The sequence below is a fragment of the Cnephaeus nilssonii genome (genome assembly GCF_951640355.1).
Source record: "Cnephaeus nilssonii genome assembly, chromosome: 13".
NCBI classification, from domain to species: domain Eukaryota; kingdom Metazoa; phylum Chordata; class Mammalia; order Chiroptera; family Vespertilionidae; genus Cnephaeus; species Cnephaeus nilssonii.
In genome coordinates this window covers 32,861,014-32,887,201 of record NC_137084.1, presented here as the reverse complement: position 1 = coordinate 32,887,201, position 26,188 = coordinate 32,861,014, and the positions used below count along the sequence as shown (strand labels likewise).

Here is a 26,188-nt window from a genome sequence, read left to right as displayed (position 1 = left end):
GAAATGTTGAAAAACTAACCAAGCCTGATTAGGGCAAACATTTGATAATTATTGATCACAGAGCTGGATCATAGGTATTTATGTGATGCTTTTATTTATTCTTTTTAGAGAGGGAGGGAGAGAGGGAAGGAGAGAGAGAAACAGTGATGTGAGAGAGATACATTGATTGGTTGCCTCTAGCACCCGCCCCAACTGGGGCTCAAACATGAAACTAGGTAAGTGCCCTGATCTGGAATGGAACCTGCAACCTTCCAGTGCATGGGGGCAATGCTCCAACCAATTGAGCTACACGACCAGGTCTGTGATGCTTTTATTTTTTAAAGTATATACAGTATCACCTGCAACAGTCAAAACCCAACTATACCAGTGATACTTAGAGGTTAATCATGGGATAGCAACAAATTCATCACTAAATGAGCTAATATATTCTTGAGTTAGTTTTCACTTGATCTGTTGCTCTTCCTTTTTATTTCCCATGGACATTTGATGTTTAGTAATTTTAAAAAAGTTTTTAAAAAAATCTTAATCATAAAATCATAATTGATAGCATTATTGTTACTATGTTTACTGTGTAGAAAAGTGTACTGGTACATTTTAGAAACATTTAAACAATAATATTGCCTAAATGCCTCATTTCGTGCACATTCTAGTTAATCGGGCTTATTTTGGTTACTGGACTCTATTGGTAAAAATAAGTCAGATAAGAATCTGGCCCTAGCTGGTTTGGCTAAGTGGATAGAGCATCGGCCTGCGGACTGATGGGTCCCAGGTTCGATCCCCAGTGTGGGGTGTGCAGGAGGCAGCCAATCAATGATTCTCTCTCTTCATTGATGTTTCTTTCTTTCTCTCTCTCTCTCTCTCTCTCTCTCTCCCTTCCTCTCTGAAATCAATTAAAAAAAAAGAATCAGGATGTAACCCTTATTTTTCGTAGTGTTCTTGAAACTTCTTGTTTGAATGTTATATCTAATTTGTCTCTGCTTTTGGAAAAGAAGAAGCCTAATGTTACTTAAGAAAAGAACTAGTTATGAAAAAGTAACTAGTAAGGAAAAGGGAGCTGGAATAGATAGATACTTTAATATAAATGTCTTATATACTGTGTTAAGAAACAAGAAAGATTATATGAACCTAAATTTCTAACTAACCACAAGCCTTTACTAAATCAACATCCTTGGGAAAACTGTAAGAGATATTTATCTCTCTGAGATGGTTTCAGTGTCTGCTGATAGAGGAAATTCTTAAGAAAGAAACTTTTCTGTATATCTCAGTAAAACACCTAATCACAGTGGTAAAAAAAAATAGAACATTTTCAAAAATTAAGGTAAAACTGTATTAAGGCTAAAGGTGTTCTGGATTTAGTCATTTGTTCAAAAAGCAGCTCAGAATCCTGCAGTTTCTCCAGATTAACCTCTATGGACATTAGCCCCGTACTGAAAAGATGAATGGTTCAGGACAATCCCTGATCTTAATTTTGTCCTCTGAAGTTTTTTCTTAAGGTAAATCTTTCATATCTACTTTTTAAATTATCAACTGTTTATTTCTCATGATACTAGGAATAAAGTGTGCAAAAGAAAAAATATATAGTTAAATTGTAGGGAGTTCAGATATCATTTTTTAGTACTGGAAGGATAAGTAGAACAATATAGAATGTGGAGTAAAATTGACATACTTTCAGAATAAAATGTTCTGTTTCTCCAGTGCATATTAAAAATATACTTTGTATTGATTTTTATGTGACATCTTTAAGACATACACAGATATTATAGGGTGACGGTTTTAACCACTGTTCAATTATCCAACAGGGACTACACAGTAGGAATAGTTTACCAACTCCACAGCTGAGGAGGAGCTCAGGAACTTCAAGTCTGCCCCCTGTTGAACCTCCTTCTTCAAGGTGGGAACGCAATAATGGCAAAAGGCCTCACCAAGAAGTTGGCATTTCAAGGTAAAATCCCCAGAGCCTGTTAAAGAAATCTGAATCCGATACATTTGCTTTGCTTCTGTGAACGAAGTTTGAAATAGTTCTAAAAGCGGAAAGGAACAGTCGACATAGGACAGCAAACCAAAGCTATACATATAAAAGCCTAAGCAACCAGAACGACCAGTACGACCGGAACGACCGGAATGACTGGTTGCTACGACGCACACTGATCACCAGAGAGCAGATGCTCAACACAGGAGCTGCCCCCTCGTGGTCAGTGCGCTCCCACAGCCAACCTCCCCTGGCTGGCCAACCTCCCGCAGTTCCTACCCCTGGCCGTCAGGCCCTGATCAGCCTGCCACCTGCCCACTGCAGTGGTGGCTCAGTGGCAGGGGAAGGGGGAGGGGCGGGGAACCACGTAGTGGCAGGGTGCCAGCGATGGCGATGTCAGCATCTGGTGTCCGTTCCGTCTGTGCCTGGCCTGGCAACTGTCACCTCCTCTCTGACCCGGCCAAGATCAGCCTGGCCCCGATTAGCCCTGTTCGCCAGCCAGGCCTAGGGACCCAACCCGTGCACGAATTTCGTGCACCAGGCCACTAGTATGACATAATAGAGAAAGTGATTCTTAAAAAGAAGAACCTGTCTTATCCCCAAACTTAGGTAAGTTGGGACCTGAAAGGAAGTTAGGATCCATTTAGTACAGGGTGTTGGGAAAGCTTGTAAATTGGTAGAGGTGGACACTACAGGAGCAGTCACCAGGTCCAATGCACGATACCCAAAGTAGGGCAACAATTACTGACTTGTGAGAGGAGGAGCACATTCTCAGATGTTAAGTGTCTTTGAAAGGCACCAGTAACTATGAAACAGAAAATGCCAGGAGCTGAGATCTGAATGTAAATATACCCATTTACACTGATAACAAAAGATTCAGTGCTTTGTCTTAAAAGCCAGGAAAGATAGTGATCTCTTGTGATCAGGAAAGATAAGCTTCTATTTAGTCAGTCACCTGGTCATATTAATAAAATTGGTATCAGTGTAAATTTCCTGTTAAACCACCGGTCTTACTGAGCATGTGTTTTACTTTTAGCTTGAGCTAGGTAGTTACACATTTAAAACGCTAGGTGGCAGAATTGGATCATAGCTATTTGTTAAAATTGGTTAGTATTTATATGTGAAATATGACCAAATAATTATAATTTTCCAGATTATTTTGTGATATATTAATTTGAATCTTCTGTAATATATTGAAATAGATGGACTCCTTATTTATTGAAAAATATTGTGTGAAATGGTATATAAAACAGGAATGGATTGAGGTATGAATAGAGTACAGGAAAATGAGCTTTGATCCAAAGCTTGCTCGGAGCCTGAACATGATAGTTTTTGTTTGTGGGGTTATTTTCCTAATGGAATCAGGATATGGGGAAGTAAATGATGTTAGAAACTGAAAATATGAAAGATATTTCTTAACCATGGGAAACATCATCTTGAGAATATTGGATTTAAGAAAGAATGATGAAAATGATTCAGTTTTTTTATTTTCATCACACTGTGTAACAGCAATACATTTGCAATTAAAGAATGATGGATATTAAAATAGAAACACAGTCCAAAGAAAACTATCTTTAACTCTGAAAAGTGTTCATATAAAGGTATATGTAGGCAGATTTTATATACTTAATTTACTCTCATAGAAGATTTTAGGAATTTGGAGAATAAAGTAATTGGTGGTATGGAACATCTACTTTAAAGAGATAAGGTTAGAAGTAATTTTTTTAGTGTGCAGAAGCTGGAGCTTACTTTGAACATAGGATAAGATGGGAAGATATGAAGCATTTACAGCCATTACTACTTTTGAAATTCAAGTTTCTAGATAAGTGCTGTCCAAGAGAAATTTTTGTGATGATGGGAATATTTTATATCTCACCAGTATGGTAGTTCCTAGCTATTGATTACTTGAAATGTATCTAGTATGACTGAGCAAGTTAATTTAAATTTGAATTTAATTAAAAAGTAGAGCTAGCTATATGTGCTACCATATAGGCATATAGAGCAGTCTTATTAAACAGAAAAGCTGTTATCTTTAAAGTATGGTGATATTTTGTTTAGCACAAAAGTAATAGACTTGTGACTCTGGAATCATGAGACATCCATCCTGACTTTAGTAGAATGCTCGAAAGCTGAGATCACATATCCTAGATTTGTGAGTCTTGATTTGAATGCAGCTTTGGATTCTGATCATAGCCTCTCTGTGATCTTCGATGACCCTGACTCGGCTTTCAACATTGTTTCATTATTGAACCTCTTCTTCCCTGAAAATGTCTGAAACCAAATTTCTCAGCCCCCCAGCTGCTTTTTTGTTACTGTCCTTCTGGTCTTATTTCCTGGCACAGTGCTTCCCTCTAGTGGTTGCTTACAAAATTGATTTACCTAGAAAACGGTGTTATGTTTGCATCCTGTTTTCTTATTCTGCAGGTATCAGTTGTCAACTCTATCTCTTTTTTCCCCTCTATTGATTATTCTCCTGTATCACTTTACCTACACCATTTCATGCTTTCATTACTCCTTACTTGGGCTATTGAATTATCCTCCTAATTGGTTTTCCCATTTCTAATATCATTAACTACCCAATCCATCTTATAACCTTCAACCAGAAATCTTCTTTAAACAAAACTTTGATTATAGGTTTTCTAGTCATTAAATTTTTAGACCAATGCCTATAGAATTGTACCCAAATTCCTAGCCTGGGATTCAAAACCCTGTTATTCCCTCAGGACAAAAATGACCACTTCCTTGGAAAAGTTAAATAGACTAAAAGAGTAAAAGAGATAAGTAGTCTTGCAATGAATGAGAATAGAAAAATTATTTGGGAAGCTGTCTAGGTAAAAAAAAATTATGTAACTTGTGTTAGACTTTCCTTAAAGTTTTCTGATAATTTTAACTCGATTTGATATTTAAGCTGCATTATAATTTCCAGCCTACCTTATTTGTGTACAGAGTAATATTTAAATTGTCCTTTTCTTCATGCCTTGTCTGGAGAAAAAAAAGTAAAGTATTCTGAACCTTATCATAACTATGATAAGATGAATCTTAGGGAAGAAAACCATAAGTAAAAGGAAGAGTTACTCCTCCTTGAACAGCCACTTAAGGATTTAGTCATCTCTTAAAGGACTTGAGATTTTACTTAATTACAAGGGCCACTGCTTGACAACATAAAAATACCTCCAATATCATCTTTCTCTATCTGAAACTCGGTCAAGCTTCACTTGTCCTCTTCTGTGCCCTCTTTTCTTGTTCCCTCTACACTGATTTCTGTACATCTTTAAAAATTGAGCTCATCCTACCTAACAAAAAGGTAATATGCAAATAACCATCACTCCGCTATGCCCACTATTGGGCGGCAGGAGGCTGGGGGGCGGGACTCGGGGTGGCATATCCGGCCATTGAGAGGTGCGGGCTTTAAGTCTGCAGTCAAATATTCAGGGCCAAATTGTGACCAGTCTAGAACAGGTACCAAAGGCATTGTGAACGTTGCTTTAGCAGCCTCTTTTCACTGCTCCTTCAGCCAGATTGTTTCCCTTGGCGGCCAGTGGTTGGCAAACTGTGGCTCGCGAGCCACATGCAGCTTGCAAGCCGTGGTTTGCCACTCTGTTGACTAATGAGTTTGCCGACCACTGCCTTAGCCACTTCAGTGTCCTCTTCCTGATGCCGGAGCAGGGCATAGCCGCCGCCTATAAAGGACAGCTTCTAATAATTTTAAAATTTCTGCTGCATGCTTAATTTCCTTCTTATTGGAGGTTAATAGTCCTTTTCATTTCCAGACTGAACAGTGTGCATGCAAAATTAGGAGAGCATACCTCCAGTCAGTATACACATTCATTCTCTTTTGTATGAAAATTCTACTGCCTGCATCAGGGCAATCAGTTCAGCTTCCTGAGCAGAGGTTCCCAGCAGTAACCTCTTTTGGTATTGGAAGTAACCTGTTTCCTTTGTACATCTAACTGCTTCCATCTGCATATAGAGTCCAGTCTGCCTCTTCTAGCGGCTGGTCCTATAAATCATTCCTGCCAGAATAAACTTCAACATTTATTTCAGCACTAGAGGCCTGGAGCACTAAATTCGTGCATGGGGGGGCGGGTGGAGAGGGTTGTCCCTCAGCCCAGCCTGCACCCTCTCCAATCTGGACCCCTCGAGGGCAGTTGGACACCCCTCTCACAATCTAGGACTGCTGGTCCCAACCACTTACCTGCCTTCCTGATTGCCCCTAACTGCTTCTGCCTGCCATCCTGATCACCCCAAACCACTCCCCTGCCAGCCTGATCGATACCTAACTGCTCCCCTGTCTGCCCGATTGCCCCTAACTACCCTCCCCTGTCTGCCCAATTGCCCCTAACTTCCCTCCCCTGTAGGCCTGGTCCCCCCCGCAACTGCCCTCCACACAGGCCTGGTCCCTCCCAACTGCCCTCCCCTGCAGGCCTGGTTCCCCCCCAACTGCCCTTCCCTGCTGGCCTGGTCATCCACAACTGCCCTCCCCTGCCGGCCATCTTGTGTCCACATAGGGGCGGCCATCTTGTGTGTTGGAGTGATGGTCAATTTGCATATTACTGCTTTATTAGATAGGATGGTCATGCATTAGTGTGGCCAAGTCGGGAGAAAGTAGGTAGGAGTTAACTTAACAGTTTTGAGGGAGATGTTGGGATGGTTGAGAATAATTGTTTGGTACCTGCCCATTCTTCCAGCAGTGAGTCACAAATTACCTTTTTTCTCTAGCAGCTCATCACTTGGTGGGGTATGTAAATGGGGATAGACCCTTCCAAGGAAAACTTTTCCTCTTCCTGTAAAAGCTCCCAGGTGGCTGCCAAGGCTCTCAAGCAGGCTGGCCACCTTAGGACAGTGTGATCCAGTTTCTTTGAAAAGTATGCCATGGATTGTGGAATGTCCTAGGGCAGTGATGGGCAACCGTTTGAGCTTGGCGTGTCAAACTTCGCCAAAAAACTGAGCATAACTCGGGTAGTGTGTCACTTTGAGGAAAAAACATTATTTCGCAAATGTTTCATCCTCAGGAGCAGCAAATGTTTCATCCTCAGCATGCGGCCGCCTCAGCGGCCACGTGTCATCAGAAATGGCTACGCGTGTCAGTGCTGACACGCGTGTCATAGGTTCGCCATACTGTCCTAGGGCAACGCCCTGCCTTTTATGAACATATAATTGAAAGGGCTTTAGTAGGTCTGGAAGCCCCAAGGCTGGTGCAGAAGCCTGAGTGCACTTCTTTGTCCATTCTAAAGGGCAATCTTCTGGTCTTTTCTGACATTCATACAGTGGTTTAGCATTGAGCCAAAGTTCAGAATCCAAATGTGGTAGTAGCTCGTCATTCCCAGGAATTCTCTTGTTTCCTGTAAGTCTTTTTTTTTTTTTAAATCCTTACCTGAGGATATTTTTCCCATTGACTTCTGGTGAGTGTAAGGGAAGGAGGAAGTGGGGGGCAGGGAGAGAGAGACACACACATCGATTGGTGGCCTCCTGCACGGACCCAAGACTGGGAATCCACAACTGAGTTACCTGAAAAATGTGCCCTTGATGCGGAATCGAAACCGTGACCCTTCGGTCCACCAGGCCAACCAACGCTCTTAACTACTGACCTAACCCAGTCAGTCGTTTTAGTAAGATAATCCCTTTAAGAAGGACTTGAGTTTTCCCAGTTTAACGGATCTGATGTAGAAGATGTAGTTATGTGCCCAATAATATCCAGGGGGCTGGGCTTCTGGCCATACTCCCACTGGAAGTCTTTGCAAAGGGCATTGCTCTGGCCCCGTAGGAAATTGTCCTTCACCAAATTGGGTTCCCTGGCATGTTCTAGATGGAGAGACCAGTTCAGGCTCACCTCCTCCTGTAAGGAGGAAGATCCCCCCGGGCTGGAGGGGCCATGGGGCCATGCTTGCAGTAGCCATAACATCCAGATCTACCTCCTCCCTCTCTCCCACTAGAAGTGTAGGTAAGGGATATTCAAATACAAAGAATGGCTGCGCACTTACAGGGAGATACGTTTATTGGGTAGTATCATTTGCAAGTTGTCTCTTTTTGTAAAACTGTCAACAAATTATTATTACTATTGGTTTTAGGAAAAAAATATTATAGAAACTAAGGCTAGATGTTACCTCATAAGTCCTTAATTCTAAACCTCTTAATTTTACAAATGGATACACACAGAGAGATGGAATTATTACGTGGAAAAAAACATACACTTTAGAATCACAGAAATTGTAAATTGTAATTTAGCCAAGTGAATTCAGGGACATAATTCTTGAAGCCTTAATTTCCTTATCTGTAAAATAGGAGACTAACAGAGATAAAATATGTAAAGTACCTAAAACAATGGATGATATATGATCAGTACTCAAAATGGCACATTAAAAATTTTGTTATTAATAAAAGTTTTAATGAATTGCTTGCCAACTGGTTTTATATGCCTTCTTTGTGTGTGTGTGTGTGTGTGTGTGTGTGTGTGTGTGTGTGTGAATATATTTTATTGATTTTTTTACAGAGAGGAATGGAGAGGGAGAGGGATAGAGAGTTAGAAACATCAGTGAGAGAGAAACATTGATTCAGCTGCTTCCTACAACACTCCCCACGGGGCATGTGCCTGCAACCAAGGTACATGCCCTGACCGGAATTGAACCTGAGACCCTTCAGTCCGCAGGCCAACGCTCTATGCACTAAGCCAAACCAGCCAGGGCTATATGCCTTCTTTTTGTAATACAGAAATTTTTTTCCTCTCATCAGATACAAAACAAACTAGATTTTTAGAAAAAGGCCCAAGGAGAGCCTTAAAGCAGGATTTGGCAAAAGAAGAGTCCATTCACCCAAAATTGGGGAGCAGAAAAGATATATTCTCTAAAAAATGAGAATAGGGACCTAGAGATCATTCATTTATGCCACCATCATCTGTTGAACACCTTTTATCAGGCACTGTGCTATACCCATTGTGAATGTAGAGATGTTTTATAGCCCCTAAAGGAATTCAGAACTTAGTGAGGCAAAAGAATATGTACACAGTGAAATTACAGTAAACTATGGGTAAATGTTATAACAGAGACATAAACAAAAACCTTTGGTCACAGAAAAATAGATCTTTTTGAGTAATGGTGTGTGGAAGTGGAGAAAAGATGAAGGAATTGGGGAAGAGCTTGAGAACCTAGCCTATACTAAAAATATTGAGTGAAAAGTAGAGAATCTAGGTTTGTCCTTGAGCCTCTGCCAAAGTACCCACATTAGGAGATGGTGAACGAAGAAAACAGATTAGTGAATGTCTAAGACAGGAAGGTAACATTTATGTTGTACTTACTAGCCACATGGCACTAGGTCAAAACCTTCAAATATATAATTTTAACTTCATGTATTTCATTGGTATGATTGCCTGCCTATATTTAATTTCTTCATAAGAGCCCTAAAACCTACAATAAACATTTCAGTTATAAGAAATGACTGACTTACACATGATCTCACTTATTTGTGGATTATAATGAACAACATAAACTGATGAACAAAAACAGATCCAGAGACTGAGAAGCATTGATCAGATGCTCAAATCTCAGAGGGACGGGAAGGGAGGGGAGGGGTAAGGGGGAGAGATCAACCAAAGGATTTGTATGCATGCACATAAGCCTAACCAATGGACACAGACACCAGGGGGGAGGGAATGGGAGGATAAGGATACATATGTAATACCTTAATCAATAAAAAAAAAGAAAAGAAATTATTGACTTAATGGATAATCAGTATTTGTGGAGAGAACAGAAAATAGTGAAAACAACATTAGCATTTCCTCTAAGAACTTACTAGAAATGCATATTATCTATCCCTAAGCCTGGTTTGCAGAAGCAGAAATCCTGGGGGTGTGAATAGCAATCTGTGTTGGAAGAAGCAATCCAGGTGACACTGATAACCTGCTATATATATGCTAGGGTTCAGCAATGTAACCCATTTTTGTAAATAAAATTATATTGAAACACAGTCATATTTATTACTGTCTATGGCTGCTTTTATGCTACAATGGCGAAGTTGAGTAGCTGCAACAGAAGCCTTATGGCCTGCAAAGCCACTATTTGCTAATTGAATTGAAGACCATGAATAGAAATGAGGAAATTTCTCAGTTTTCAAATTGTTAACCTATTGTCTTCCTTTTTAGTCAAGGAATCTACCTAAACGGGCCTTTTAGTTCAAACCCACTGACAATCCCGAAGCAAAGGTCAGCATCTTTATCGCTATCTCATCATATAGGTCTAAGAAGAGCTGGTAAGTTCTCTCTTTTTTTATTTTATTTAAATGTGGGAGGTCTCAAAGTATATGGTAGCGCAAAATTTTTTCATTACACATTAGTGACTAATTTTGAAGACTGTTTTATGTGTTGTAAGTTAACATGACTAAGCAATTTGAGTTGACTATTAGATCACAATTAGCTCATTCATTCAGACACTTTTTTTAGTATCTCTATGCCAGGAACTTTATTAGGCACTAGAGATTCGGGGGTGGGGGGGGGGGGGGGGAATAGAACTATTTAATTAACCTGAATTTTTGCAGACCCAGACTCACATATCCAGAACAAGGGAAAATTCCCAGGAAAAGGTATTCAGTAGCCTAAAAATTATGGAGAAAAAAAAAAGTCTTACCATGAGAGTAGAAAGAACCCCGACTGCAAAATTATCCTCTAAAAGTGAAGGCGAAAAATACTTTTTCAGATAGAAATTGAGGGAACTTGTTGCTAGTAGATCTGATTTGCAAGAAATGTTTAAAGAAGTTCTTTAAAGAGAAGGAAAGTAATATAGGTCAGAAGTTCCAATCTATAGAGAAAGAAGAGCATTGTAATAAAAAAAATCAAGGTAAAGTAAAAACTTATTTTTCTTATATTTATTTGGTCTACAGATAACAAAAGCTGCCCGTTTAATTTGTTTAGAATGAAAGTAACAATGTATTTGAATTTGTGTGCATATATATATATATATATATATATTATGTGTGTATACTAGTATATATATGTATATATTTATGAATGCTTATATATAAGTGAAATGAATGACAGCAATGAAACAAGAATGGAAGAATTAGCATTATTTTGTTACTTTAACGTAGTGTTATTTGAAACTGGATTCGAGTTAGTTGTAAATGTATATTGCAAACTCTAGGGCAACCATAAGAAAGTAGAAAACAGAATCTATTTATAATGAGTTCAGGAGCGTCACTCAATAAATAATCAGAAACAATAAAACAAACAAAACCAGCAATGTAACAAACCTTGGGGGTATGAAGAGTCTGATACCAGAATTGTTAAATGTTCAGTTTTCAAAAAAAATTATGAAACATGCAAAGAATCAAGAAATTTTTGCCATATATACAAGTAAAACAGGTAACAAAATATTTCCCTGAGGGGGATATTGGATTTTGGGCTTAGCAATTACTTTAAATCTGTTATTATACATATGTTCAAAGAAGTAAAGGAAATCATATCTAAAATATTTAAGAAGAGCATGTCAATGATGCCTCACCAAAGAGAACTATCTATTATATAAAAAGCCTGTGCTTGTCACGCCATCACGCCGTAACGACTGATAAGCAGGAGGCTGTGTGCGCGGGATGGAAGGGGACTTGACCAGAGGCGTGGGTGGGTTTCTGAGTCCTGCCTCCTGCAGCAGCGGCGGCCACAGGACTCTTTCCAGGTCCCGTCTCCCGTGGTGGTGGCGGCCACGGAACTCTTTCTGGGTCCTGCCAAGTCGCGGGACTCTGGGCCCTGGGTCTCGCGCATTTTCACGCACTGGGCCCTAGTAAATCTATAATAATAAAAGCGTAATATGCTCATTAGACTGGACATCCTTCCAGGCGTCCTCCGGACGGCCTTCTGGAGGAAGCTAGGGCTGCAAGGGAAGCACGGGTCCTGGGTGCCAGAGGGAAGTTGGTGCTGGCAGCTGGGGGAAGGAAGGCCTACTCTTGCATGAATTTCGTGCATCAGGCCTCTAGTTATAAAATAATAAAATAATTTTAATAACTATAAAATAATTGCCACTTCTACTTAATATCAGATTGGCGATTCTAACCAGGGCAGTTAAGTAAAAAGGAATTAAAGATGTAAACCTATATTTTCAGATGACAATCATCCTATCTAATAAAGGGGGAATATGCTAATTGACCACCACACCCTCACAAAGATGGTGCCGACAGCGAATAAGGAAGGAATATGCTAATTGACTGCCACACCTTCAAAGATGGTGGTGCCCACAGCCACAAGATGGCGGCGCCCAGTCCCCTCAGCTCCACCGGGGTAGCAGGCACATGGCATGGCCGACCTCGCCCCCAGGCGGGTCCGTTCATTCCACATGCCTGCCTCCAGAGTCACCCATCCCCTCAGTCCCCCAGCCACCCAGCCACCCAGGGCCAGCCTGAGGTGCAGGAAAGCCTCAGATGTCAGCTTCCCAGCCACCAAGAGCCGGCCCGAGGCGCAGGCAAGCCTCAGATGTCAGTTGCCCGGCCACCTAGGGCCGGCCCGAGGCGCAGGCAAGCCTCAGATGTCAGTTGCCCGGCCAATGCCCAAGCCTCAGATGGTGGCTGCCCAGCCACCCAGGGCCACCCAAGGCTCAGGTAACCAGGGCCGGCCGAGGCTTGTGCTGCTGGCAGTGGCAGCAGCAGAGGTGTGATGGAGGCATCGCCTTCCACTGATCACTGGGTCACTCCCGCCCCTGAGGGCTCCCAGACTGTGAGAGGGGGCAGGCCAGGCTGAGGGACCCCCCCTCCAGTGCATGAATTTTCATGCACCGGGCCTCTAGTATACTCATAAAATCCTAAGAAATTCGTTAACACCTATTACAACCAGTAAACAAGTCCATCACTGTGGCAGGATACAAGATCTGTATGTAAGAATCAATTGTATTTCTATTTACTTGCAATAAACAATGCAAAACAGCAATTAAGAAAATAATCCCATAAATAAACCCTTACATGGTCAACTGATTTTCAACAAGGGTGCCAAGATAAATCAGTGGGGAAGGAATAGTGTTTTTAACAAATGGTGTTAGAACAACTGGATATACACATGCAAAAGAATGAATTTGGAACTCCATATGTCATCATACTTAAAAAATTAACTCAAGATGCATCCTAGACTCAAATGTAAGAGTTAAACCATAATATTTGTAGAACACATAGAAAATCTATGTGGCTGTAGGTATTGAGTAAAGTGTTCTTAGATAAGACACCAAAAGCACAGTCCATAAATGGAAAAAATTGATAATTGGAATTCATTAAAATTAAAAACATCTGTACTTCAGCTGACACCTAAAAAAATGAAAAGACAATGCACAGGATGGGAAAAAATACACTTGCAAATAATATATTTGACAATGGACTAGTTTACAGAATATAGAAAGATGTTTTACAACTCAATAATGAAAAGACAAAAGAACTCATTTAAAAATGGGCAAAAAATCTGAATAGATGTTTCTCCAAAGAAGATATAAAAATGGCCCATAACCACATGAAAAGGTGTTTAGCATCATTAATTAGGGAAATGCAAATCAAAAGCAATGAACTCTGACTTCACACCCACTATGATGTCTTTTATTATAAAGACAGACAATAACAAGTGTTGATAAAAATGTCCAGAAGTGGAACACTCCTACATTGCTGATGGGAAAGTAAAATGTGACAGCCTTATATAGCACTGAGAATGAATGAACTGCAGTCACATGCTGCTGCATGGAAATATCTTTTTAAAATGTCAAGCAAGCAAGGCATAGAAGCATTTATATATACTGTCTGATATAATTTACAAAGATAAAATAAAGGGCAGAACTCATCTAAATTGTTAAAAGATACATACACACATGGTATAAATATAAAGAAAGGCAAGATAAACAGTACTATAAAAGTCAAAATAATGATTTCCTTTAATGAGAGGGAGGGTGGTTTAGGAAGGGTTTCTGATCTAGAGCCATGTTTTATGTCTTAGCTTGAATGATAAGCATTCCTGTTGAAACTTTTCTGTGTACACATTACATTTCATAATATATAATGTTTGAAATAAAAATGAAGGATCTATATTCCAGGAAGTCTTTCTTACGGGTTGCTAGGTTTTCCCCTACCATTTTTCCCTCTCCTTGAAGCTTTTCTATATCAAATTTTTATCCTAAGATTATTTATCCATTAGTCTTCTCGCCTATTTGTTTGGATTTTTTAACACTTGCTGGTATAATTAGAGAAAAGAATGCTGAAAATGTGAGCTTTTTTATCCAGTTAGTAACTAACCATTATGACTTTGACAAGCAAGGCCCTTTCCCTCTCTAGTCTTTAGTTTCTTCTTCTGAAACATTAAACTATTTGACCAGAATATTTATAAAATCCCATTCAGCCGTAATGTCATATAAAATTTATAGGAGCCTCTCAATAAAAAAAATCTTATAGAACAGCAGTGACAGCCCTTTTTAGAGTATGTTTCCTCACAGTGTTAACTGCTAACTAAATTAAGTTCCTTAGGGAAACTTTTTTTTTGGTAGTATGTTTTCTTCACATATAAAATGAAAATGCTACTTAACTTACATTGTTATTGTGAAGATTAAATAAAATTACATTGTATCAGTCAGGGTTTTCTAGAGAAACAGAACTATTAGGATGTTTGTGTGTGTGAACATACATAACATATATATGTGCATGTATACATGTATGTAGAGAGGAAGTGGGTGCGCGGTGGATTTATTTTAAGGCATTGTTTTTGTGAGACTGTGAGGGCTATAAAGTCTGAAATTTTTAATATAGGCGGCCAGCATGGAAATTCTACCAGCGTCCAAAGGCAGTCTGACCCTCGCCAGTTTGGCTCAGTAGATTGAGCATCAGCCTGTGGACCGAAGAGTCCCGGGTTCAATTCAGGTCAAGGGCATGTACCTCGGTTGCAGGTTACTCCAGGGCCTGGGTGTGTACAGGAGGCAACCAATTGATGAGTTTCTGTCTTTACTTTTCTCTTCCACTCTCTAAAAATCAATGGGAAAATATCCTTGGGTGAGGATTAAAAACAACAACAAGAAACAAAGGTACTCCAGAGGCAAATTTCTTCCTTTTGGGAAGACCTCAGCCTTTTCTCTTGAGGCCTTCAACTAATTGAATGAGGCCAACTCACATTATGAAGGATAATCTGCTCTACCCAGACTACTAATTTAAATATTAACCACATCTGAAAAATACCTTCACAGCAACATCTAGACTGCTTTTTGACCAAAACAGCTGGACACCATAGCTTAGCCAAGTTGGCACATAAAATTAACCATCTCACAGAGTTTCTTAAGTGTTTACCTCTGTGCCTAAAAATACAGGTCCTTAATAACTGTTATTTGCTTTCCTCTCTGATTCATATTTTACTTGGATCTTTATTTCCAAATAAAATTTTAAGTCTGCCTTCTTTCCAGATATACCCATACTGCCTTAGTTCAAAGCACTCGGCAAATTTCTGAAGCACTGTTTTCCCTTAGTTAGCACATAGCACTTGTTCATACTCTCCACTAAACTCTAGGTTTGTTGAATTACAGAGATGGTACCTTTTGCTCCATTGTGAAACCCAGCACATTTTCCAGCATGTAATAGGCTCTCAAGTATTTGTTGAATAAATAAATAAGCTGGACAGATTTGCATATTTTAAGAGGTATATGCTGTTGTGTTAACATATAATTTTCATTATATGTTCAACTTGCTTAATGCTATTAAGAAATTTGATTTTTTAAAATAAAAATGAATTTTATTGTACTGAAAAATATTCAATAAAATTTGGTAAAAATACTCTGCTCACGTAGATAATCAAGCTGGCAGGGACACAAAATGTAAAAGGTAAAGGATTAGGAAAATTTGTGCCACACGATAGGTACATGTTAGTTCTACTCTTGGTATTCACCTGTAATATGCTATCCTGCCACAGGGTGTTTATTCCCAGTCACTGACTGACAATGACCAATATGATGCATAAATTTCTAGAATGTCTTAAAGCTAGAGCTCCATCTACAAGTCTGTTTTATCATTTAATTGTAAATACGTTGCTTTCTTTAAAGAAGGAAAATATTCTTTATAAGTACACAAACATAAACAATAAATGCCATACACAAAAAGCATGAGTATTTATCTATTTCTTTCCCCTCTTTTAACTTTCCAAGGTGTTTTACCCAGCCTGAGTCCTGTGAATTCTCCTGGCCATGGACCACCAGTGTCTCCTGGCTCTCTAACTAGTCGATCGCCTATAGAATTTCCTGATACTGCTGATTTTCTTACTAAGCCAAGTGTTATTTTACACAGATCTCTGGGCAATGTACCCACTTCACCAGATTTTTATCCACAACTTAGAAATTCTGATAGCAATGTATGTAACAGGTAAGTTTCCCAAACGTTTATTTGTTTTACAATATAGGTTACTTAAAATGTAACTAATATTCTAGTTCTGTATAATAACTAGATGATGAATTAAGACTATATTCTCTTCCTTATTTATCTAGTAGAATGTATTCTAAATAAAACTCATTTCAGTGGTATCATTCATTTTCCAATGAAATGGCCTCCATCTGAAGTGAAATATAGTTGTATTCTATTCATCATATCAGTAAATGTAAGAGAATTATTTCATATACACTATTTTAGTGCCTGTTTATAATACCCAGTTCATATGGTGTTCATTCTCATTTCTGCTTAGATACTGTTTACTTCAGACATCAATGTTGACTTTCAAAATATGTTACTTTCTTCAGGGTCACACAGATGCTTTCTAGGATAAATCCTTTTAAATTTATAGAGATTGTATTATTAGAGTGTGTTGCATTTGGGACCTTGGTTAAAAATTGAGCAGATGTTCTAATTGTACTTAGATTTTAAAATTTTCTCTCATTTTTATATATACATGTTTATATATGCATGTATATTTATATTTTATTCTATAAGCTGTGGACATCAAATACTGAAATATGTTTCAACATCTGAATCAGAGTCGGGGACAGACTGCTGGAATGGGAAATTAGGTGAGTGTTTAACTTTATGAGCAATTTTTTACATTACTTTTTAGGATGAATAAATGAATGAGTTTAACTTCAGTTTATCCACCTTTAAAATGAACATTATGGTATTTTTTATCTACTTCAGAGAGGAGTTATTAAGAACAAAGTATAAATAACAGATGGTGGAAGTATTTTGAAGAGTAAAAATGGCTGTACAAATGACTATTACCTTAGATGATGGGTTTGGCTCATAAATAGCGAAATAAAGTATAATAATGTTGAAATTTATACTGCACAATGTAAGGCCAAAAGCTTTTTATGGCACAGAAAGGACTTTAAAATTTAATCATATCATTCTGAAATATTTTTTATGCTCAAACAATAAATATCTATGGTGATAAAATTATAGTAGTTTTATAATATTAAACAATTGATGATCAAGCTTCCAATAATAGTTAATTTGCACGAACATTCCCCCTGAAAGTAGGTAGAAACGCTGTATAAATTATTAACAAAAAAAATCTGCTTGAAGCTCCTCAGAAATACCACTAGATCTGGAGGAGGATAGAAGTCCAAAAGAGTGAATCTGGAGTTTGGGGCTACCAAAAGGGTGTTTGCCAGAGGGCCAGGGACTGGTAAAATGAGCAATCCTTTTGGTAGCGTCACCCTAGGAATATAAAAGTACAGAAATAGGTAGGTCCTTTCAGGGATTGTAGGCTCCTAGGAATCTCTTTACTAGTTCTTCATTTTAAAGTGTGCAATTCAGTAGTTTTGGCTCTTACATTTTAAAGTGCTGTTAGAAAAATAACAACAAAGACCAATTCTTTTAAAAACAACAACAACAAAAAAAAACACAACAACAACAAAAAACCTCTTCCAAAAAATAGAAGAGCAAACTTCCCCTCATTCTGTAAGACCGGTAGTACCCTGATACCATAACCACAGGCATCACAAGAAAACTACAGACCATTATATCTTATATGTATAGACACAAAAATCCTTAACATAATACTAGCAAACTTGAGTCCAACAATATATAAAACCGTCACATCGTGACGAAGATGTATTTATCCCAGAAATGCAAGGGCAGTTTAATATTTGAAATCAATCAATATAATATACCACATTAAAAAAATAAAGAGAAAAAAAACACATGATAATCTTAATAGATGCATAAAAAGCATGACAAAATCAAACAGCACTATTTCATGATAAAAACACTCAAAATAGTAATAACAGCGACTGGTTTCCTCCCACACATGCCCCAACCGGGGCCGGGGATCAAATCTGCAACCCAGATACCTTGACCAAAAATCAAACCCGAGACTTTTCAGGGCATAGGCCAACACTCTCTAACCATTGGGCAACACCTGCCAGGGTTCAACATTATATTTTTAAGAATCATACATATTGTTGCATGTGATTGTAGTTCTTTCTCTTTGCTCTGTAATGTGCAGTTGTCTGAGTACACTAGTTTATGTATTCTACTGTTGATGAGTTTTGGAAAAGTTTTTTGTTCAAGTTATTACAAATAGAAGAAATAGGAATATTTTTATACATGTGGATGAATACTATTTAGCTAACAATGCTGCTTCTCTTTTCCATGTGATTTGAGAAAAGGGCATTTTTAATCACATTATAGAGAAATAAGTCACACTTATGATACTATGTTTTAATTTTTTTTACCTACACATTATTTTATAACTTGCTTCAATGGCAGATTTTCTTTCCTTTCCTCTTAATTTTCAATTAGTTTACATTTAATATATGCTTTGATTTTTAAATGTGCTTTAATCTTATTTTCAGGTCTAAAATTCAAACAATTTCAGATGTTAGAAATTGTTTACATCAAATTTGTAAAAAATGATTTGGGGACTTTTTTTTGTTCTCACTTTTATAAAGAATATCCACTTGCCGAAACCGGTTTGACTCAGTGGATAGAGTGTCAGCCTGTGCACTCAAGGGTCCCAGGTTCGATTCCGGTCAAGGGCATGTACCTTGGTTGCGGGCACATCCCCAGTAGGGGGTGTGCAGGAGGCAGCTGATCGATGTTTCTCTCTCATGGATGTTTCTAACTCTCTATCCCTTTCCCTTCCTCTCTGTAAAAAAAAAATCAATAAAATATATTAAAAAAAAAAAGAATATCCACTCATCTCTTTCATCCATGAGTAGATATATCAGGTGAAGTGTTTGTATTGCACGAGCACAAGATGCATGGGCCAAATAGTCCAGCAAGATAGGATTAATGGTAATTAATGTTTTAATGTCATTCATTTAGATTTAATGCCATAACGGTTCACTTTATCTGAATATTTTTTCAAATAATTTTTCTGACGAAACTACCTATGTAGGGGAAGTTTTATTTTTATATATGACTTTTTTTGAAAGGTGATGAAGACAACACCAATTTCTCAAAAGAATCACTCAACCTTACAGAAGCTCAACAAGAAATGGAAACAGAGAATGGAGACTGCAGAAAATTAATTTTGGAAGGTGATAATCACCTAACAGAAGAGGCACAGAATGAACAGCAACCAAATGTAAAACTTATAATTATGTTAAGGTGAAATATTAGTTAGTGCATAGTTTAGTTTTGTTATTTTTGCTCAGAACAATGTTTTTAATATTATGATACTTTGAAATTTTTTACTGAGAGTAACTCTATCACATTAAAGAAAACCTTGGTTAAAAAAGTAACTACTTCTAAACTTATTATCTGAGAACAACCAAGTCCATTCATTTTACAATGAACTCGTTTTATTTAGTTTTAGAGTAGATATATTACTTTCCATGTGGATTTTTTTAATTATATATGTTAAGATCTGGGAAACGTGTATAGTCATTAAAAACAATGAAATAATCTACTTATTTAAAATAACACTTTTTTTTGTTCTGAAAGTTCATAATTTAAGCTTTTTAGGTAAAAACTCATCCATTTTTCTTGGGAAGTTAATAAATGCCACTATAAGGATATAAGTTTCTATTCTTGATACCTCTAAATTCTAAAATGAAAATGGAATTGAGATTTGTATAGTGTTTCAGAAATATTTTTATTTATTTATAAAAGTGAAGAGTAAAAAATTTTCTGATATATAGAAGACATGTTTATATTTATGTGAAGATAGCATTCCACAAAGAGAGGAAATAGGAAGTACAGATTGTATTTGAGAAAAACGGTTGTAGAAAATAGAACTGACCACTTTTTAATGCTCAATTTTAAGTGTTCGCATTTAGATATGGATTTAACAATATTTATAAAAGATACATTGGTTTGGATCTCTCCTCACCCCCGTATGTACAGACTGAACAGGAAGCATCACTGGACCCGACTTTAATAGAAGATTATGATTCATTAATAGAAAAGATGAACAACTGGAATTTTCAAATTTTTGAACTTGTAGAAAAAATGGGAGAGAATTCAGGAAGAATCCTCAGTCAGGTTTGTTTCAAATCCCCACTACTTTTTTTATTATAAATTAATTTATAAATTATAAATAAAAAGCAGAATCTAAAATGTATAATGTTGGTTTATGCAGAAATTCAACATTTTTTATTATTATTTTCACAAATGAAGTTTCCAGTAGAAAATTTTAAAACATATATATATATATATATATATATATATATATATATATATATGTGAAAAGTATTTGTAATAATGGGATTTAATTTTAACTAAAGTAATAAAGTTTTACTTTATATTGAATCGAGGTTGAAAAAGGAAAAAGGTGAATAATGATTAAGTGCTAACCAATGAAACTTATGCTTCGTTGTTTTTTTTTACCTGCCCTCCTTCATCTTTTACTTAAGACCAAATAGTTCATTTCTAGCTACAACCATGAAAAAATATGTCCCTTTTACTACCCAGACTTGAGGTTGTCCTGATGGGTTCATACAATAGTATCAGATTAACCTTCTAAAAATATCACCCTCATTAACAACAAAATATCTTATTTATGAAACATAAGAACAGAATAAATTATGTGGAAGGTGTATAAGTTCATCTCATTGAAGTCTTCAGAGACAAAAACATGACTTCTTTTAACACCTAGGACTAGAATAGAATTCATATGCCCTTCAAATAAATTATGAATAATGGGAAAATTTTAAACTAGAACATGACATGGTAATCTTTCTTTGGTTTTCATGGTCTTTCAGGTAATGGCTTCCTTTTTCATGTTTTCAAAAGATCCTCATTGTAGGGGAATTTAAAAAAAATTATTAACTTAAAGATATGTACATGGTTAATATTCCTAAATGCAAATCACAAAACCATATACTCAACTACAAATAGAAATTCTTTCTTTAAAGTGAACTTTATTTTAATTGATATTTAGGTTATGTATACCTTATTTCAAGACACTGGTTTATTGGAAATATTTAACATTCCCACTCTACAATTCATGAACTATTTTCGTGCATTAGAAAATGGCTATCGAGACATTCCTTGTAAGTATTAACATGTCTTATTATTTAAGTTCAAATAATAGTGGTTTTTAAACCCTTTATTATTTTCCCCTTCAGATAGTCACTAAACACTTTTAAATTACATGTTTGGGAGTTTTAAATAGAAATTTAAAGAGAAATTTTGTATCCTACTATTTAAAGTTAACTGACTACTGTTAACATTTTGATATATATTCTTTAAGACTTTTTTCTTATGTTTATTTTTTATAAAGTAAATCATAATATCAATACCTATTTATAGTCTGCTTTCACTTACTACATGATGTACATCTTTGTTAATATTTGAGTTCCTAATATGGACATAGGCAATAGGGTGGTGAAGACCTGGAGGGGTGGGTATGGGCTGAGAGAAGGGGGTGAAAGGGTAGAGAAATGGGAGATAACTGTAATATCTACAATAAAAAATATATTTAAAAAAAGAAACAAATCTATTACCTATTACTAAAAAAAAGAAAAGTTTCTGGATCTAACTTTTCTAAATTTCAGTTTTCAAGTTTGTAAATGGGAATAATAGTACTTACTCCATAGGTAGTGAAGATAATCTATATAAATAAAGCATACATCAGAATTCATGGAACATAGTAGATGGTCAATAACAAGTGATTATGACTAGAGGCCCAGTGCACAAAATTCGTGCACAGGGGGAAGGGGTGTCCCTCAGCTCGGCCTGCACCCTCTCCAATCTGGGACACCTTGGGGGATGTCCGACTGCCGGTTTAGACCCGATCACAAAGGGATCGGGCCTAAACAGGTAGTCAGACATCCCTCTCACAATCCAGGACTGCTGGCTCCTAACTGCTCACCTGCATGCTTGCCTGATTGCCCCTAACTCCTCCCCTGCTGGCATGATTGATGCTTAACTGCTCCCCTGCCAGCCCAATCACCCCCAAATGCTCTCCCCTGACAGCCTAATCACCCCCAACTGCCCTGTCCTTCTCTGCCGGCCTGATGGCCCCCAGCTGCCCTCCCTGAAGGCCTGGTCGCCTCTAACTGCCCTCCCCTGCAGGCCTGATCACCCCCAACTGCCCTCCCCTGCCGGCCTGATCACCCCCAACTGCCCTCCCCTCCTGGCCTGTTCACCCCCAACTGCCTTCCCCTGACATCTTGTAGTGGCCATCTTGTGATGATGTTGCACAAGGGCATGACACCACCTAGACTTTTATTATATAGGATAAGCTCCTAGTGTATTGAATCATGCTCTGAAGCCTTAACACTTAGTATTGTATCATCTGCCAGTTCTACATAAGTACGCATTAAATATTGGTTGAAGTGTTGATTTTTTATTGAATTTCAGCTATGACTATAATCATTAGATTAACAAAGGTTATCTTATTTAATCTTTCTGGGAAAGGTTGTATTATCTGCCGTTCACAGGTGAAGTTAAAAACTCAGAAGGATCTTTCCCAAGATTATAAAATTATAAATAGCAAAGCTGGGTTTTATTTGTAGAATTCACACAGTGGTATTTCAGTAAACAAATGTCTTCTTGATCATGTGCTGTGTCAGACACTCTTCTGAATGTGTTCATATACCATTTAACATTTAATCCTTATAGAAGAGCTGAGAAATAAATATTTATCATTCTTTTTTATGGGTGGATCAAGGAATGTTCAAGTATCCAGAATTTTAACTGTTCTATACACCCATGTGCAAAAATAGGTCTCCATAATCTAAACACTGTTTACAATTTTTTTTCAAGTTACATCCTTAAATATATTTTTCTATGCCTTTAAATTACCCTGGTTACCTTTCCTTTTCTATGACCCCTTTATTATGTTTTTATGGTGTGAGTTGAGGCTTTTTAAAATAAGATGAAACAAAAATATACTTGTGGGAAATCATTCTAAGCCATATATTTTATATATGGGGATAACTAAAAAGCATTATACTTTTTAAAATGTCTTATGGTAAATGTAATAGAATAATCATTTTTAAAAATCATTTTGGTGACTTTAGATCACAATCGTATACACGCCACAGATGTCCTACATGCAGTTTGGTATCTGACAACAAGGCCAATTCCTGGCTTACAGCAAATCCACAGTGATCATGGAACAGGAAACGCAACAGGTACTTGCTTCTGCAGATCTTCCTTTTAAGTAATAAAATTAATCAAGCTACCTATTTTCATTACCTTTCAAATTTTTCATTAAGTAACCTTTGATACAAAGGGCCATGTAAGTTTTTATGTATAATAATGACATGCAAATTAGGAAACCTACCACTCATCTTAAGGGCTAAGTTAAGATCCAGTACTGCTGGGTCTACCAAGTCTCTTCTGTGTCCCATCCTGCTGATACACCATTGAGGTAACTACTATCCTGAATATTATATTACTAGAGGTCCTGTGCACGGATTTGTGCACAGGTGAGGTCCCTCGTCCTGGCCTGTGGGGATCAGGCCAAAGCCACTCTCTGACGTCCCCTGAGGGGCCCCGGATTGCGAGAGGGTGCAGGCCAGGCTGAGGGACCCCACCAGTGCACAATCGTGGCCAGGGAGGGACCACAGGAGGGCTCCAGGGCATGTCTGGCTCATCTTGCCCAGTTGCAATTGGCCGGACCCCAGCAGCAAGTTAACCTACCAGTCAGAGCATCTTCCCCCTGGTGGTCAGTGCACATCATAGCGACTGGTCAAATGAACAGTTGGACATTAGCATATTAGGCTTTTATTATATAGGATGATAATCATTTCTTTGCTTTCTTTTAATACTTGGTTTTTTGTTTTAGATGTATCATGTAAATATAAAATATATATTATTCCCATTATTTGAAAGCCTCACATATGTATTTAAATGATGAATTACAAAACCTTTTCAAATTTTGCTCCCAACGAAGTTAGTTCTGTTCTTCATCATAGTATAATTATTTATGCAAATATAATGAATTATAACATTCATGGTTCTCTTATTCTAGCTCATAAAAGAGTGGAGATATGTTTTGGATCTCTCAAAAAAAAAAAAAGAAAAAGACTGGAGAGCCTGGCCATTGTGACTCAGTGGTTGAGTATTGACCCATGAATCAAGAGTTCAGTTCACAGGTTCAATTCCTGGTCAGGGCACATGCCTGGATTTTTATCTTGACACCCAGTAGGGGGCGTACAGGAGGCAACTGATGTTTCTTAGTGATGTTTCTGTCTCTCCCTCTCCCTCTCAAATCCATAAAAAAAATTAAGAGTGGAGGAAGAGGGAAGAAATACTTCAATAATATAGACACATGCACACACGGACATAATTTGCTCAGTAACAAATGTCTGAGAAATATTACCAGACTAATCAGTGTAAATGTGATAGACAGCCGTTGCTTTACATGCTTTGGTACTTGAGTCTAAAGTACTGCCGTTATTTGTTTGATGGAATTGCCTATGTTCATTTTTGTCTGCCATTTATATTTTACTCTTTTCTAATGCTCTTTGTTCCTTCCAGTGGTTCTGTGCTTCCATGAGAGATCACATTCTTTAGCTTTTGTTTGTAGGTGTATTTATTTTGTCTTAGAAAAATTTGAAGATTCCATCTTCTGACTTCAGTAGTTTCTGTTGACAAATTGGCCTAAAGTCTTATTTCTTCTTAAAACTAGTATGTTCCTTTTCTCTTTGACTATGATGTACTCAGGTATTTTGCATTCATACTGCTTTGTGTTCAGTGAACTTATTGAATATGTTGATTAATATTTCTTATTGATATCTATCTTGTTCTTTAAAATTCCAGTCTTTGCCCATTGCTCAATTCTAATTTTTAGGGCACTGTTACAGCGGTACTCCATTCCTGGTACCAAAATCTGTATTGTTTCCCATTCTGCTGTAACAAATTACTACAGACTTTCTTAGTGGCTAAAAACAATACAGATTTATTATCTTACAGTTCTGGAAGTCAGAAGTCCAAAGTAAGTCCAAATGGGCTAAAATCAAGGTGTCAGCGTGATTACTTCCTTCTAGAGTCTCTAATGGAGAATTCCTTTCCTTGCCTCCTCCATCTTTTAGAAGCCACCTGTGTGCCATGGTTCATAGCCCCTTTTTCAAAGACAGCAGCTTAGTATCCTCAAGACCCTCAGACCCTACCGTTTCCAAAAAGTGGGCCAGCTACAACCTTGTCTTTCTGTCTAGAGTACACTACCTTGATAGTTAATCTCCTACTGTTAGTCTCTTTTGTAATCTGCACAGGTTGAGAATTTCCCAAATTATCAAGTCCTGGTTCTTTTTGGTTAACCAGTTCTCTTTCCTCTCACATCCTATCTAATAAAAGGGCAATATGCAAATTAACCATCACTCCATCACAAATATGGCGGCACCCACAGCCACAAGATGGTGATGCCCAGTCTTCTCAGCCCTGCCAGAGTCCCCCAGTCCCAGGGGGGCGGCCGCTGAGAGTGGGCAGCGTGAGCGGCCTGGCGGAATGCTTGTGTCATCGCTGTGGCAATGAGGCAAGCGTTCGTCCACCCGCGGATGGGCCTCTGTTCCTCGGAGAGCCTCTGGGCAGCGGGCGTGGAGTGGCCAGGCCCTGCAGAGAGCTGCTGGTGCACGGATTTGTGCACAGGGCTACTAGTTTTACTATAAACAGTGAGAAACTAGGTTATATTTTCAACACTTTGCTTGGAAATCTCCTCAGCTAAATATCTAAGTTCATCTTTACAAGTTTTGTGTTCTGTATTAACTGCAACACATTATTCGGATGAGCTTTCTGCTGTAATAATATAGCAATGATCTCCTAATTTCCAATATGTTCCTCATTTTTTTCTTGAGTCCTCATGGTGGTGTACCTAATAGCTCTTTTCTACCACTAGCCTGTTCATGGTGATTTAAGTATTTA

General features: G+C 37.8%; 1 protein-coding gene across 1 annotated transcript in view; it reads left to right on the top strand.

Moving 5' to 3' along the window:
• The window catches only part of PDE3B (phosphodiesterase 3B), a 158,351-nt gene that overhangs the window by 109,293 nt on the left and 22,870 nt on the right, over positions 1-26,188 (top strand). Inside the window, 8 exon segments of the mRNA XM_079787417.1 lie at positions 1,800-1,942; positions 10,104-10,210; positions 16,093-16,306; positions 16,868-16,944; positions 19,309-19,460; positions 20,222-20,359; positions 21,258-21,369; positions 23,344-23,457. Of these exon segments, the coding sequence (XP_079643543.1) occupies positions 1,800-1,942; positions 10,104-10,210; positions 16,093-16,306; positions 16,868-16,944; positions 19,309-19,460; positions 20,222-20,359; positions 21,258-21,369; positions 23,344-23,457 (1,057 nt within the window).